Raw genomic sequence first — 17,413 nt, 5'->3', positions numbered from 1 at the left:
ACTTAAACACAAACTTACAAAACTTAAACTCTTGTCTACTTTTATAGGTTAAAGGACAAAGTTGAGTTTCTTCAAATATATTTTGCTTTTAAAAGTAAACCAACCGGTTTTTATTGATACAAATATTGTATACAGTAAATAAAAAATTATGAATTTTGAAATAACATGTTCCCTACTAAGCAACTCACTCTGGTGAGTCTTAGGTCATGGGAAGTGAAAGTATTAAATTATTATGACTAGAGTTAGTCTGGAAAACAGTTTTTTTTTATACTGTTAAACGGAGAAGTCGTTTTAAATTTTACTTGCATAAAGTTAAAACTTCTTTAAAAAATTTTCAATTTGTAAAATGTAGGAAAAATTCAACTAGGTAACCAAAATAAAGGGGGCTAGACTTTTTACATTACCTATTTTTGGTTAATTAGTGGTTTAAAATTAAAGACTATTTTGGTTCAAAGTGTACAACCGTTGTTTTAATTCCTGTCTTCTTAAAACCTACTGTAGAGGAAAAACATTTCTTAAAATAATAGTAATAGGCAGTTGTTTTCTGAACTTTATCTGCATCACTATAAGATCCATGTTGTATGTTCCGTTACCTACGTTGGCTAAACCACCTCTCATTGCCTAGATAATTTTCCTATTTGAATTTTTTATTACGGTTTCAGCTAACCCAATGCTAACCCAGGTTTTGGTCTAAAAGGGTGCATATAAAAGGGTATTTATTGTACATGTACAGGGTTAGTAAAAAGTGTGGAGACCCCCTGTTATTTTTTTAACGGCCCATACTAGAAAAACTAAACTCGGCACACCTTTATAACACGTTATGAAGTCCTTTTTGTCCATAACCGCCACTTGATGTACGTCCCCAAAATGGGGGATTTAGGGGGAAACTCAAAGATTTCAAACACAAAGACCCATCGAGTGACCTTTTTGGCATGTTATGAAGTACTTTTTAAGCCTAATAGCTACTTGGTTCCCAAACCCAAAATGGGGGCTTATCTTAAAAGTTTTGAGTTTCCCTCAAAATCCCCCATTTTGGGTTTGGGAACCAAGTGGCTATTCGGCTTAAAAAGTACTTCATAACATGCCAAAAAGGTGTGTAAAGTTTAGTTTTCCTAGTGTAAGCCGTTACAAAATTACAGGGGGTCTCTAGACTAGGAAAGCTGTAAGTTAAATTTAACTTCTGAGAATTTCAATTGGCTGAAATGTTTTACTGGATTGAGATAGAGACCTCTAGTTTGCGTTGTTGGTTTTCTTTTACCAGGACCTTCAAAATGAGGGGTCACTCGATGGGTCTTTGTATTTAAAATTTTTGAGTTTCCCCCAAAATCTTTCATTTTGGGGATGTACACCAAGTGGCGGTTATGCCCAAAAAGTACTTCATAACATGCCATAAAGGTGTGCCGAGTTTAGTTTTTCTAGTATGGGCCGTTAAAAAAATAACAGGGGGTCTCCACACTTTTTACTAACCCTGTATAATACAATTGTTGTGTGCAGACACCGGAGAAACTCTTTATTAAAAAATTCAAAACAAACAATGATGGTTTGTATAAAAAGTATATTCATAATTTAGTCATAGATGATTACTTTTATAAAAACTGGACACACAAAAACCTCTGTTTCCTTTGAGCAAAAAGGTAGTTCCTTTGATTTTAAAGGGCTAAGCAGCTGGGGATCGGAGTGTATTCAGGATTTGCATCATCGGATTGTCCAAGATGGGAAAATCCGTATTGAGGGATTCCACGATGGAAACCAAATCGGAGTTGACAGCTTTTTGCTTCTGTGTTTCCAATTCCAAAGCACTCTCTTGTCTGTGTTGCAGACTGTATCGGCCGGCTTTGAGTTCTCCGTACTGCCTTGCCTTCCTCTGCTTCCGTACAAGCATCTCCAGGTTCTGAACAAACATTTGTTAGAATTAGTGAAATCGTTATGACGAGCCTTCGAGAATGGACCGTAAGGTCTGTGTTTAATAGGGGTGTTAAACGTCACACACATACTACTTTGTCTAAAGTACTATAAACAAACTAATCATAATCGGTTCAAGCACTGCTCGGTTCATACAAATGTGTTACTGAACACTTAGTTGGGCTGAAAGTCTAAATTCATCTCATTTGACTAATTAAGAAAATCAAACAATTGGTTACATTTAAAGCATGGACATTTCTATTTACTGCTGACCCCTGGCAATACAGCTCCAATATGCAGGAAAAATACAGTTTCCGTAGCTTTATAACAAAGAGCAGAGTCTTGAGAGAGAGTCAATAAATTTACAGAGTATTCATATACCCGACAGTTTTATTCAAAGATATTGTCAACAAATAGTGTATATACTAAAAGTAGCAGGAAGACCAAAGAAGGTGGTGGGATCAAGTCCGGAAGGATATGGAAAAGATGAGACTAGTAGGGGAAGATTCGGAGGACCAAGAGAACTGGCGACGTGTTGGCAAGGCCAAGTACCAGCTTGGGTACAAGTGGCCATGGCAGTAAGCAGCAAGTACTAAAATAAAATAGTGTTGGACTCCCTAACACAGAGTAAAACCTGTAAATCTTTTGTGTAAAAGTTTGTTTTTGTGACTTTGATTGTTCGTGCCTTGATTGTGCTTTGATTGTTGTTTTGTGACTTTGATTGTTTGTCCCGTGTGCCTTTCATTTACTGTGGCACACTGTCAGCAGGGTGAGTTTTTTTGTCTTAGAATCCTAGACTCCAGCCCAGGATTGATTCCCAGATTGGCCAGATTACTTCAGGCTAGGTATAGGGAGGGGTTGAAGCGTTATTACTTAGATAAAATCCATTGGGGATTGGCAGGATTTGAACCCGGGATCTCAGCGACCAAAGTCCCTACCACTCCAGTTTAATCCCCACAGCAAGGTGAGTTACCTTTTGTCTATGCAGCTGTCCCTCGGCCAGTTGTGCCTGCATCTGAGCCACAGCTGTTTGTAACTCTGCCAGCTGATTCTTCTTCATATCCTCTCTCTCGGCAAGACCGGTCAGGTGTTCTTCTGAAGTACCAATAGACTTATTGACTGACTTCAACTCCTGCACATCCAGAAAATTTTAATCCCCTAGACTACACAGTCTTCATGTAGCCTAATATTTGATTTTGATAGGTTTTTGTTGGATCGAGTTTAAACAAAAGTTTCTTAAATTATTTTACCTACGACTGTTTTAAATATAGATTTTACCATCACGGCATTTGATTTAGGAAATATGACAACCTCCTATTTGCCTTTTTATTGTTACTAAAACAATTAAAGTTATTCTATTTTTAAAATCAAATACTCACAGAGTTAGTTTGTTTTATCTTGGTCTGTAGATCGTCCAACTTCTTTTGGAACTGTTGGCGAGTGTAAAGTGCTCTTCTGGTACTGCGTTTCTCCCGAGCTTGGGCAAGTTCTACGATTCCATCTCGCCTGGAGATGCACATTTCCATGTCGTGTGCCAGCTTTTCTTGCACTTTTTGCAATTGTGCGTAGCGAACCTGAAAAAAGTTAGATACATGACATTGTTTGTTTAACCAAATGTATGTTCTGTTTTTTTTTTTAGAATTTTGGCATTTGACATTTGATAATAAATAAGTTTTTCTACACTTTTACACCACATTCCAAGAAGAATAAAGAAACCTTTACTAAACCTGCTCAGTAATTAAGATAAATGAAGTATGCCTAAATACAAATCTGTGCAGCATGTTAAAAAACACAAAACACAAAACTGTTCTATCATAACGTTTGATTAAGTTGATTATGATTCTGTATAGACAATCTTTCACTTAGGGTTTGAAGAAAACCAACACGTTTGATAATCAATGGATGACTATGGATTTAAAGTTCAAACACAAAACTGAAAACCTGTAGTCAATAACCAAGTTAAATTAATTAACTGTAGAATTAGTGTAATATTACAGTATTAAATTTCTTAATTACAGTTCTCTTTAAAAAAATGCCTAATCCGATTTATAATTTCACTATCATCACAAACCATAAATGGATTATTGGACCCTTAACACATTCACTACCGTCTGGAGACTATATTATACAAAGGTGTGATATATATTATACATAGGCAGTGAGCCTGTTAAAATGTAAAATACCCCCGTCGCAGCAAACCTGCAGACTAAGCGAATTTCCATTTGCCTGATTGGATCTACACTAAATTGTCTCGTTAAAAATATCAAATTTTTCCCTATTTAAATAGAATCAGTTTAACACATACTTAGGTTTGCTGCAACAGGGAGGGTAAAGGTATTTTTTTTTCATGTAAAATGTTAATAGTTAGTAAGAAATAAAAACATTTTCCAAATTTAGGCAAAAAATGTTAATCAACAAGCATACTACAACAGTTTACTTATTCTCCATATAAATAACATGGGAATTTTAAATTTACAATTTTTTGGAATTTACTCCGTAACCATTAGGTGCATTATAACGCTTCAATATACTAAATTATTTGTTTTTTTAAGCTCTACAAAATAGTTTGGAAAGAAATTGCAAAATTTTATGTTTTTTGAGTCAAAAGCCCATTTTTACCCCATAAACCCCCGTTACCATGGTCCGATCATGCTGGTTTGCAAACTCGTTTGAATAAACGTAGGTTTACACGTATGTACCAAATTTCATCAAAATCGGATCGTTTTTGCTCGAGTTATCGCGCTAACGGACACATATATATATATGAATTTGAACGGATGGTGTTTTTGGCCTCTAGGGACCTCAAAACAAAAAAAATCGGTCCCGGGTCCAGGTCTTAACATGAGTACTACGGTAATAGCTTATTCCCTATATGGGAAATTCGCTAAAAGTGCCAAACATAGTTTGGTCCAAAATAGTAACTCAAAAAGTGATGAAATATCAAAATTCCTGTGCAACACAAGAGTGAATCTCATTCACACTATATTACCTCCATGCGGTGTATTTCTGACTTCATCACAGCAATCTCTCCTCCATCGGCTCGTGCCTTGTCTATGCTACACTTGACTTCTGTCGCCATCTGTAGTTTTCTCTCCCACGCCAGCAGATCTCGCTGAGCCTCCACGATGCGACCTCTCATCTCCTCCTTGTCAATCTCCAGATAGCACATCTCCTCTTGGAGAGTCAGAGCTCTAACTTCAGCATCCTGAGATATAATAAATCTGTACTTAATCATCAGAACGGTAGTTCAATCATGAGAATAGTTAGTTGATTTTTTACGTTGATCATTAGGTTTCAATAAATTATCCTTCTTTAAGTAGCAGCTTCTCTTTGTAATAAAGATATGTCATCTACATTCTACATCCACCATACAATAATTTCGAAGTACATCACTGTTCTTATAAATTAATTAAATAGGCAAACATATTACTGGGATTACAAAAATAATCAAAAGGTCATCAAGGTTAAATTATATCTAATCAACATTGCATCATAATATTATTACATCATTATCAATAATACTAACAACTGAAATATGATAAACATAGTGGGAAGGGTCCTTGAGGCTCAGGTCAATGTAGGACTGCTGTTGGTGGACACAGTTATCCTGATGATGATGGAGGATGAAAGTAATTGGAGCTGTTTGCCACAGTTCGTCCAGGTTACGCTCCGTGCCAAGAAGCTCGACCCGTGCTCAGGATACGGTTTAGGTCTTAAAAGCCTGTATCACCAGAACCAGTGTTCTTAGGACTTAGGTCACATGTTTACCTGACCAGAAGAAATGTGAATTACAATTCCAGATCTATGTTTTACAGAGTAGATTTTTTTAGTTAGTAGTGTGATCAATTCAGGAGTACGGTATCACACTACATGCTGGCCAACTGTTTGCGTGGACACTGGTTCCCTCTTCTTCTTTAAATATTTATAAATATATAGTATATTATATAGATATAGAAAAGAATTTCATTCATTGGACATCTTTTAAGGACACCGAAAAATAGAATAAGCAAGAAAATAATTGACAAGTTGTGGAATAGCAAGAGTGACTTTAGGTGGATTACAGAGATTAAGGAGGACATGCGAAGGTTGAAAATATCATTAGAAGATTTGGAAAATAAGTCAGAGGCGCTTGCAGTACTCAAAGACAAAAATATCATCCTGCCAATATGAGCAAACAATCAGAGACAAGGATGAGTGGTTTCGGAAGAAGAAAGAAAACAACGGTCGGAAAGAATGAAGAAGTATTGGGCGGACAAGAAGAAGAGACAGAATTAAAAAAGAACCTGACCATTATATTGACTTAAGTGGTCCAATGCTGGCCATAAAATAATAATAATAATAATAGTAAACATTAACACAATGTTGATTGATTGATTGATTGATTCTGTAGGGGCGGACCTTGTCCTGTTGCACGTCAGCCACTGATGGGCTTTTTGCGCTCCCCACATGGTACTTCAGAGTCCGTCAAACCTGAGTTGCTTAATGAACTCCAGCATCCTGTCAATGAGCTCCTCCTGAGGAAGGTGTCTGCCCCTTGTCATTGCACCAAGAGTACTGACCCTTACCTCATTCAGAGCTGTGCAGTCGTAGAGTAAGTGATCAGCAGTCTCCTCTGATAGCCCACATTTCCTACACGCAGTGTCACCATTGTGGATCCTCAAGCGATGCAGGTGTAATTTCAGGAAGCCATGTCCAGTGACCATTCCTGTGATCTGTCTGAGTCGCCTCCTGTCTAAACGTAGGGCATTGGAGGCGACCGTCTGGGAAGGGGAGAAGAGGGTGAGCTTACTTACCCACAATGTTATGCTTACCTTCAAATCACAGATAAGCTGGTTCTGAGCCACCATATTCTGATTGTCTAGGCTCTCCTTGTAGTCCTTACGTTGGCTGCACTGCAGGTTCAAGTTTGTGAGTCGTTTTTCCAGCGAACCAATCAGTCTCTTCATGTTTGTCTCCTCTTTCTTCAAATGCTCGATCTCAAATTCAGTCTTCAACTGTTTTTGTTTCATCACCAGTATTTCTGAAATTAGAATACTAAATATTTTTCTGATACCAATGAGTATGGCCAAATCTAGGGATTATTTTTAGATACCTAACACACGGTCTACATCCTTGTAGAGCCGACTGTTTAATGACTCTTGCTCTTAAAAAAATATTATTAGAAAATTTTCATTAAAATACACGAATGTAAACTACATCAATGTTCATTTTACATAGTATAATATTCAAATTGAAGTAAAATCTTTGAAACTTTGTTTCACACTTTTATAAACCCTTCAAATCTTATACAAAACTTATTAACTTAGTTAATAATGTGTATGGTCCTGAGTAGATAAATGTTAAATGAATGAGATGACGATGACACCTTAATTACCGACTAAGATCAGCTGTTTCTCTAACATCCATCTATTAAAAGTCCAATAATCAAGGACAGCTGGGTCCAGTTTTGAACCGTTTTCTACTTTCTTCATGATCGAACTGGCAATCTTCCCGTTACTAAGCGAGCATATACGTTCACCAAAATGGACGTAAAGTAGCTGACTTAATGTTTACATGTTTGTTAATTTTTTTAAATAAGATAAACTTTACATTTTAAGAGTTTTTACTTCAGTGGGCATAACAAGACCAAAGCGTTTTCAGTTTTAATGGAAGAAAGCGTGTGGCTGATTATCTATGTTAGCAGTTGTGGAGTGACTGTGGCGAGTAGGCCGGGGACTATGGTGTTGCCACATTGTTGGGCTTGGCCTTGTATCAAATTAAACGTGTTATTAAACGGATTGAAATGCAATTTTTAACTCTAGGGGTTCAAAATGTTCACTAGCCTTCAGCTAAACATCTAGTCCTTACGTTTATGGTAGATGGTGAGCTGATTAAGTAGATTGTTCCGTTGTTGAGTGAGAGCTACGATCCGACTCTGCTCCCTCATCCAGGACGTGTGAAGCTCCTCAATGTTGTTGACCAACTCTGTCAGCGTCTTCTCTAGACACACCAGCTGCAGCTCGTCTGGAGTCAAGTTCTCCGCCTGGCGTGAACAACAATTTTAAAACGTGAGCAATTTAGTAAAGGAGAATACTGTGAAATAAAAGGTTTAGGAACCTGGAAGTTCAGATATAATCGTGACAATGATAAGAAGTAGGGGAATTTGGGTCCAGCTGAGATGTCTACTTCAGTGTCCAAAAGTGAATAGTACTCATAATTTAAAATATTCCGGTAAAAAAAGTTCAAGGAACTCAATTAAAATCTCAAACAACAATGACATATTTTCTAATTTTAAAACTTCTGTAAGTAAGATTAAGATTGTCCCATTAATTTCACAATTAAATTTTACATTTCACTTTAAATATCCATACTTTACCGGTGTTTTCTGTGAAAGTTCAACAAGACGAATGTTAATCGTGTCGTTGTAGCTGCGTTTCCGACCAATCAATGTATAAAGACGTTTCAGCCCCATCTCTGACTCCTTCAGTTCTCTATCCCTTTTGATATCATCTTGCTTCTCTTGGTCCAATATTAAAGTATTCTCTTTAATAAGTTTATTCTCTTGCTCGATTAAAAGAAGCACTTTAGCAAGTTCATTTTGAGCGCCTGCCAACTGTGATTCCTAAAAAATCATAATTCATTTTAGTAATTTTTTTTACAGAAAATTACATTTTTTGGATTAGCGTGGCAGCTCATTCTCCTACTTTAATTCAAATAAGTGGCTGTTACCACTTGACGAAATTTAGGGAATCACATATAGATGATTCGTGATTCTACGATAACTCTCACTGTCTTCTATTCTAATGTATAAAGTTCGGAACAAAGTTTATTAATTTGCTTCAGTACTCTAATTATGGCTTTTTGTTTATGCAATGAAGATTAAACAAATATTTTAAGGCAGAAAGTCTTGATCTCTATTCAGGCTAAGTTTTCTTCATATTTTGTATGGCAAGATACAATGGGTAAAAGCAAAACAGGAGTAACAATAACAGGAGCAGAAACCCTCAACCTCTTTCCCTCACTGAAACTAATAGCACACAAGCCTGTTAATACACAATATTTATTTTTGTGCTAAAATATACATTTCAATAGTTTAAAACTTCCAAAAACGTTCTATAGTATGAGGGGTCCTGGAAAAATGACATTCTGCACCACTCAATTCAAACCTATTTTGAAGGATTTTTATATTATGTTGAAAAAATATTTTTACTCATCTTCCTCTTCTTTTAGTTTGTAAACTAGAATTAGAAAACATCAATAAATTTCTCAAGGATCATAATTTATTTTTGAATGTAGGAAAAACTAATTGTATTAATTTTAAAACAAAACAAAACAGAAATAAGAGAATACCAGTGATAGATTTGAATTCTCAGCAAATTATAACAAAACCAAATGCTCAGTTTCTTGGCTTAACTATTGATCAGCATTTAGATTGGAATAACCATATGAACAAAATTTTACCAAAAATTAGTTCTGGAATATTTGCTTTGAGGAAAATGTCCTTTTAAGGTAATATTGAAACAATGCGTAAAATCTATTTTGCATACATACATTCCCATATTGCTTTTGGGATTTGTTTATTTGGAGCAACTTCAAAAATTAATCTTGACAACATATTAAAAAAAACAAGAATATGCAATTAGAATAATGCTAAAACTACATCGTGATGCCTCTGTGAAAAAACACTTTGTTGAACTCAATATTTTGACAGTCTACGGACAGTATATTTTTGACTGCATTTTAATGGCAATTAAGAAAGCTGATTCTTGTCCTTCAGATTATATTTCAACCCTTCATAAATACAATACTCGACATAAAGACTCCATAATAACATATAAACATCAAACAAAATTTTTTGAAAAGAAATAATGAATAAAGAAGTTTGAATTGAATTGAATTTAAACACATCAATAGTGTATAGATTACATATTAAATTCTAGTTGTAAGATTTCCTCACCAGTTTCCGAGCGTTGGCGCGGTGACTGTTGATCTTTTTTGCGCTTTGTTTCTCCGCTTTGCTCAGAACCACTTGGTGATGCAACTTCTTCAACATTTGCTCTTCTAATTGATATTTGATTTGCATCAGTTTGTCGATTTCAATCTGTATATTATTGAATTTCACTTCTTTTTCTTTTGTGTCCTGAAAAAGAAAATCAAGTAAACGGTGGCGAATTTCAGATATAGTTATTTATCAATTGGAAATTAAATTAACTTACATTTTTTTTTACTGCTGAAGTTAAAATTATACATTCTTGTTGTTCCCTAGACCAAAACTATACTTACCAGTACTTTATCTTGAACATTTTGCTTTTGTGCCAATTTTGTGCCGTAGTCAACTGTTATTTACTTTCAAATTGAACAGCCTGGACACACTTCATATTAATTATAAGATGGTAAACTCATAATTATTATCGAGGTTATTTAAAGTATTATTGCGGAAATCGAACCACATTGTTTCTCTAGAGTAAATTTTACATAACTTTGCTATCAAAGTCAAATGATGTTCAACATTTTTCTCACACAAAACCTATCTGCTTTAAAACTACAATTTGAGGTTATAAATTTAAACCCTAATCTCTTCATCAAACTTAATTCAATCAATAATGTAGCATACAAACTAAAGTTTCTTTCAGCTGTGTCCTACCTGCATACACAACTTTCAATTGTTGCAGCAACATTACGCTAAGTTTTATCCCTCAACTCAAGAGGAGTTTGAGTTAAAACAACCAGACGTATTAGGTTATAAATGAGCTTACATTCTAAATCTTCCAACTTAACCATGACTTACGGCAGCAATGACGTTGACATCCCGTTGGGTGAGCTCGACCATGTTGGCCACCTGCACCAGGTTCTCCCGCATTTTCCGTTGTTTCTGCTCCTCCGCTGCGTTTACTCGCTCCAACATCTCCCTGTCCCCCTCCAGTCTGACCAGTGTGTGAGTCAATGTCTCGTTCTTCTTTATCTCTCCGCCACTAGAGCGTTTATAACTCTCCACCTGGCACACCAGTCGGCTGTACTGCTCTTGCGATGTGCTGCAACAATTTTGTAAATTTAAGATTTTCATGTTTACTTACGTTAAAAGAGAGTGAACTGGCATTCAATAAAGCATTAAAAAAGGTAGAGTTGTATCTGAAACTCTAGAATTTCTAATGAATAAAGAGTTAAAGTATGAACTTAGAACACTCTACAAAGAAGGCCTGCCGTTTAGTTTATGTCAGAATACGCTTTAAAACTACCCATATACTTATAAATAGGTTATAAATTGGAAATATTTTACTCAAGATTTGGACCTTATAGTCCTTCGCCAACCTGAGAGTATTTGAAAATTAGTCCAAAATATATTAAGGAATGTTCAGGGGCGGATCCAGGAAATTTGCAAGGGAAGGGTCTGGGGGGTATAAACTCTCTCGCTGCCGAAAATATTTTAAAATATAGGCTCTAAATACTATGAGGCTTTCCAGAGCACTTTTAAGTTTAAAAGTTCATATGAATCTTTGAAGCTGACAAAAACAATAATTTAAAATATATTTTTCCCCAAATTTGTTCTTAAGGGGGGATGGGGAATGTCTTGGGAGTGTTTGATGAAAGATACAAGTTATTGATGAAATAGGTCTAAACTATACCTAATGTTAAAATAAATTACAGAAGAGATGACAAAAACTAGCAATGGACATGCAAAAATTAAAAATTAAATACATTTTTTTATCGCAGCATTTTCGACAGGATGTCCTTGAGTCGGAACAAATACATGAACTTGATCCAACCAGAATCAACCAAAGCAACAGAAGGGGTTCACATTGAGTAGTGCATAGCATTTCCGATAAGAATGACATTCAATCTTTGGCGTATCCACAGAGAAGTAAGGTACAGAGGAAACTCACTTATGGGACATGCACTTTCAGCTCTAGTATGTTGTGCCAGAAATTTACTTGTGAAGAGCAAGGAAGAGCTCGAGCAGCAAAGAAAGGGTACAGAGTCTTCCTCGTTGTACATGATGGCGAGGGGAGCAGTGTTGGACACCAGTGACTAGTACTAGACACCACTTAACCCTTCCCGGACGGGTGACATATCCGCCTAAGTCTTTGGCAATAAAGACGGATGGTGGATATATCCGCTGATGGTTTTTGATGTTCCAGACGGGAAGCGGATATATCCGCCTTCTCATTAGACAGACTGGCAGGTACTTGAGCAGTAACCAGATGTTTCGTGGTAACAAGGCGCCACTTTCTTGCTCTCACCATGGCTGCGCTCTCTCCCGCACTCCCCCCCCCTCTCTCGCGCCTACATCTCTCCCGCGCACTACCCACCTCTCCTACGCTCCCCCCTTGACGTTTCGCGCTCAACACTACGTTGTCTTTATTTATTGTTTACATATTGTTCTTTATTTATTGCCTAACGTTGTCATGGTCATATCTTCAAAGACAGGTGGCGGATATATCCGCTGCTTTTCTACTCATCCGCGGATAACTACTATATCAGCATAGTTAAAAACGAGAAAAAAATTATTTTGACAGTATGAAGTGTTCCATTGTGTTTATTTAATGTATACTTGTACAGTAGAACCTCTTTAATCCGAACTAATTGGGACCAGGGGTAGTTCGGACTATTGAATAGTTCGGATTACAGAACATATTGTTGTTTTTACATAACAATAGCTAAAACATGGCTAAAATTGATCGAAATTATTTGGGGAAAGTGAAAAAATTGTTTTATAAAGTAAAATACAGTGTTTACTTAATAAAGTAGTAAACATGGTGAATAAACAGTACTGTACATTAAATACAGTACCTATGCAATAAAGAGCTGCTGTACTGTGTATAGAGTACAGCAATGAGGGGTTCGGATTACGGGGGTTCGGATTAAAGAGGTTCTACTGTATAACAAAACACAAATAAGGAAAATTAATTTTTATTTTTTCCTTTAATTTTTTCCCATTCTATGTCACGATTTCGTTCGTCCGGGAAGGGTTAAGTGTACCATTGAGTGTTTTCTCTGTACCTTAGTTCTCTGGGGCATGTCCGGCAATTAATTATAAATCAAACTTCTGTTGGTAACATCAAACCCATGACATGTAAGAGTTGAACTAACAGCAGCTGTGCCTTTATATCCACCATTATCCGATCTCTCTGTTGAATCTGCTGGATCACATGATTCCAGATCTGCATAAGCCGCTTATTCTCCCTCTCCAGACCTTCCAAGTCAGCGTTCCCATCAGCGACTGACTGAGACATCACTTCCACCTCCGACTGTTTTTGTTTTATGTTTTTTTCCAACTCCCCGAATTTGGTCGAAAGTTTTAAAACTTCAGAAGTGAGCGATACAAGGAGCAAATCCTGAAATAGATACTTTATGAAAATACTCAGGTCTACTATAGTCTGTTCATGAAATGTAGGCAGTTTGAGGGGAAGTTCCCCCACAACTTTTTCACTTAATGTATGCTGCAACTGATTGACAGGTTGAAAGAATTTTTGTTAATATCAGCTGTTGAGCTATTGTTTCAAGGTAGGGTCAAGTGGAGGGGATAGATTTCTTCCACTAAAACCAGCTGAATATTGTCTTTCAAAGATATGAGATAAAATGGAGTTTAGTTAGGTGGCCAAGTTAAAAGTTTGTAGATTGGTAGGGATCTGGTTGCAAATTCTAGGAAATTTTAAGTTTTTAAATTTGATTCTTTTAGTGTGTATACCTACGCCTGTGTCGTTTTTACGTTTTTTGTAAGGAAATATTAGGTCCAAACCCTTGTCTTGACACTAACAGTCGTCTAGTTTTGTTAGAAAGCATCATTTGATAGACCAATGATACAAACGGTAACTGAATCTACTTACGATCTCACTTGGAATCAATTTTAATTGTATATCTCTTTTATGAATACAATGGTGGCTATAATCTTACAGATTACACTAACGACTTTAAAATGCCTATATTGAACAAAAATAGTTGTTGAATGTAAAATACCACAAGTGTAACACTTTATTTCACAAACCTACCTGATAAATTTTCTCTTGAGTATAGACATGTTTGTTTGTTTGGGTTTTCTCTGATATCCGTTGCGCTATGGTTATTTCTGAATTTTGACTTTGTTCCCATTCCGAGAACTGTGTGATAAGTGCTGCCAAAGACTCTTTTTCCAAACGTAGTTCCTCTTCTGTGAAAAATATGTGTCTGTATTTAGTAAAACTAAGAGATGATGTATAGTAACCCAATTGATTGGAGCTTAACCAACCAATAAGTATAGTAAGCTCTTTATAATATAAAAAACACATATTTTCTCCCATCAGCATGTGAACAACCCTCATCATGGGTAAGCGATGGGAGTAACTATGATATTTTATGGGCAATATCACAAAAGTTGCAATAACTTGTGAATCGTAATTTTTAAACAATAATGGGGGTTGTACCACTTTTCAGAGTTAAAAGGGGTGTAATATATATTAAATTTTAAACAAAATAGTTTGGGCCTTTTTTTGAAAATCTGAATTGCCCTTATTTTTTGTGGGTGTTTATAGGAAGATTAAGCCATTAAAAATCAAAATGAAACCAAATACCAAACAGAACTGCCATGTACTACAATATTAGATTTACCAACCTTTGTTTATTTTACTAGATAGGTGAATAGAAGTCTCCTTGCACTTATCAATTTGTCGCTGCAGATCAGTTTCAATTTTCTCTCTATCAGTTATTACTTTCTCCGTCGTCTCCCTCTCTTTCTCCATTGAAATATTCTGGCGAAGAACAGCTTGTTGTTCCAAGTCTCTGACTTCAATACTTGTTTGGTATGATTTAGTGTCATCTTTCAGATTTATTTTCTGTGGAAATTTGTTTCTAATTAACAAACATAGCGATGATAATGTGCTTTGTATCTTAAACAGATAGTAGGTTTGGTAGAACTTTAGAATAGTTGTATTTTTAAACAAGACTCACCAGTGGAGTTATCAACCATCATCTTTTGTTAATCATTGAATTACTAATCACTTACAATAACCAAATCAAGAGGTTATTTAATAACCAAATGTAAACTAACTATTCACAATCTTTGTCTGTGTGGGGAAAATACAATTTGAAAATTTTCAAAGGACAAAAATCTTCACAGAAATGTTAGGTGGGTGTTGATATTAAACTACTAAATAAGTTTTACCAGCCCATGAACTACAAGTACCTATTAGCATATTCCTATTTAGATTGATAATTTTATGTAATGGCTTCTAAGAGGTAACTATCATCAGTAGGTTCTAGCTATGCAGTCAATAAGTTAACTTAAACAAACAAACATACCTGCTAAGCCCTACAATACAATCCTTTAAGTAATTTTTTCTTCATTGTTGTTATGAATCTATCTATATATTAATAGGCAAGAATGTTTCTTTAAAACCTTTTTTCTCAGCTTGTGTGCATCGTGGGGTGAATCTGCGCATACCGTTAGAAAGCAATTTTCCTGTAGGTGTGCAGAATCCCTTTATAAATTAAAATAGGCTCAAAGATAAGCACTAAAAATGAGTTTAAAAATTTGAAAAAATTAACATGGATCTTATGCGTTGCCATGCTGGTGACGAAATAACAACGAAATATAAACAGAAAATCAAAACAAATGGAAGAAACTCCAATCACATGTTTATTATTATTATTAAACAGGTAGGGCATTTATTAAACATGAATTTCCCCAACTATGTAGGATTAGGTGCAATGCACCACTTGATATTAGGTATGAAATACAATAGGTTCACCGGCCGCGGCGGGTGACATCCAAACCACAACTCAATGGACATGAGTTGTGGCTTGGATGTCACCCGCCGCGGCCGGTGAACTGTGTTTCGTGAACTGTTAGTAGTTTTGACCAAACGACGTCCATTGCACTGAAGATTTCAAAACTGGCCCGCCTGATGATGGTACAACTTTGTGCCGAAACCTAGGTCGCAACAGCCAACTTAATTTGAACTGGTGATTGAGGGTATTTAAAAACATTCTATTAGTTAAAATAATTATATTCATATAAACATCTGCAATTTCAGTTTTAAAACAACTCACAAGACCCAAAATTTCCTCATCAAGTTTTTTTCTCTGATTCAACAAGTGTGTTTGGAGTGCATTTTGGAAACGCTCCATGAGGGGATTGTCGGGCTGTAAGACTTGAGGCTCCACGGATGGCAAAGTTCTTGATCCACCACCATGATTACTGTTCTGTTCTGCTTCATTCTGGGGGTGAAATTCTCCCGAGCCTTCCTCCTCTTCAGTGTCTTCTGCCACACTTTCATTATTGTAAGGGTCGTTGTTTCCACTATCAATGTAATCCTCCATGACTTAAGTTATCAGTTCCTTCTAAAACAAGTTAAACATATTCAAATAATTGGGCTACATCAAATAACAATATTTTTTATGAACATTATATGAATCAAGTAGGTCTATAGGCTAAATAATATTTTTGCTACGAGAAAACTAGACATTTTGCAATTGGGCTATTTTGGGACATGAATTCATTGCTTTTGTAAACTATAGACTCAAAACAGCTTTGAAGCAATAAAATGTTATCAGACCATGTTTAATGAAATTGTTGAAGATATAAAATCCTATCTAGAAAGTCTGCATCTGCCGACTAATCGAATTTGCATTTGCCTGGATTGATTTTCAATCATTGTAATCTATTAAATTAACATTTATGTTTAACGAGTATAGCTGCTACAGGAAAACTAATAAAGTGTCTTTTATTAAAATATCAATAGCTTGGTATGAAATAAATAAATCCGCCAAGTTTGATCAAAATATATCCATAAACAAACCAACTACAACATTTTACAATATTCTCCATAAGAATAACATGGGAATATGAAATTAATTTTTTTTAAATTTTCTCCGTAACCAATCACCGTACAAAAACACTTTGATATACTAAATTATTTGTTTTTTTAATCTCTTTAATAAGGTCTGGAGAAAAATTGATAAATTTTGTGTTTTAAGAGTAAAAAATTAGAAAAACACATGATGATGCTGTTTCTCGAACTCAAGTTTATCCCGCCTTAAACCTTCAAACTAAATTTTATCAAAATTGGACAAAAATTACTCAAGTTATCTCATATATACATAAATACAATTTTGAACGAATGGTGTAATACAAATTGAGAAAAGATATGGACTAGAAAAACAGTGTAAATGAATAATATAACAATGACAACAGTGTGAATAAATTGAGAAATAGTCCCTTACACTAGAGTTTATCTAAACTCACTAGTTTAACTTACCTTAAGAAGAGACAGCACTAAAAATATCGTAAATAGCAAAGAAATTACATCAAAACAAAATTATTTCTTTACCACATTATCACCAAGTTCAAAACACCTCTCTGACAGTTTTCCAGTTTTGTTTTGACACTTATGTTTCCTGTTACCATGACGACGACAAGAGACAAACAGACAGCGACAGCTGAAGCAAAAATAATCTATGATATAAAATTACATCTGAAAATGGAAGTAAAATATTAGCATAGATAAAACATACTCCCTTAGGTTGCCGTTAGCTGTAATGAAGATTTAAATCATAATAC

General features: G+C 35.5%; 1 protein-coding gene across 2 annotated transcripts; it reads right to left on the bottom strand.

Annotated features, from left to right (window-relative positions):
• Positions 1-1,545: 1,545 nt before the first annotated feature.
• LOC128992022 (coiled-coil domain-containing protein 40) lies at positions 1,546-17,248 on the bottom strand. Of its 2 annotated transcripts, none has more exons than XM_054415364.1 (14): positions 17,184-17,248; positions 15,904-16,194; positions 14,468-14,687; positions 13,869-14,026; positions 12,970-13,214; positions 10,670-10,913; positions 9,839-10,021; positions 8,258-8,503; positions 7,750-7,924; positions 6,714-6,922; positions 4,892-5,107; positions 3,282-3,476; positions 2,876-3,034; positions 1,546-1,891 (listed from the first exon to the last, which is right to left on the bottom strand). In XM_054415364.1, the coding sequence occupies exons 2-14, from the start codon at positions 16,171-16,173 to the stop codon at positions 1,658-1,660; spliced, it is 2,754 nt and encodes a 917-aa protein (XP_054271339.1). In that variant the 5' UTR covers positions 16,174-16,194; positions 17,184-17,248; the 3' UTR covers positions 1,546-1,657. The 2 variants fall into 2 exon arrangements, with proteins under 2 accessions (XP_054271339.1, XP_054271340.1); XM_054415365.1 differs by having other exon boundaries at positions 17,112-17,217.
• Positions 17,249-17,413: the final 165 nt, after the last annotated feature.

This window comes from Macrosteles quadrilineatus, unplaced genomic scaffold, assembly GCF_028750875.1.
Source record: "Macrosteles quadrilineatus isolate MER2022 unplaced genomic scaffold, UCM_ALF_1.0 Scaffold_4__1_contigs__length_99947679, whole genome shotgun sequence".
Classification (NCBI taxonomy): domain Eukaryota; kingdom Metazoa; phylum Arthropoda; class Insecta; order Hemiptera; family Cicadellidae; genus Macrosteles; species Macrosteles quadrilineatus.
This window is presented reverse-complemented; position numbering and strand designations above follow the sequence as displayed.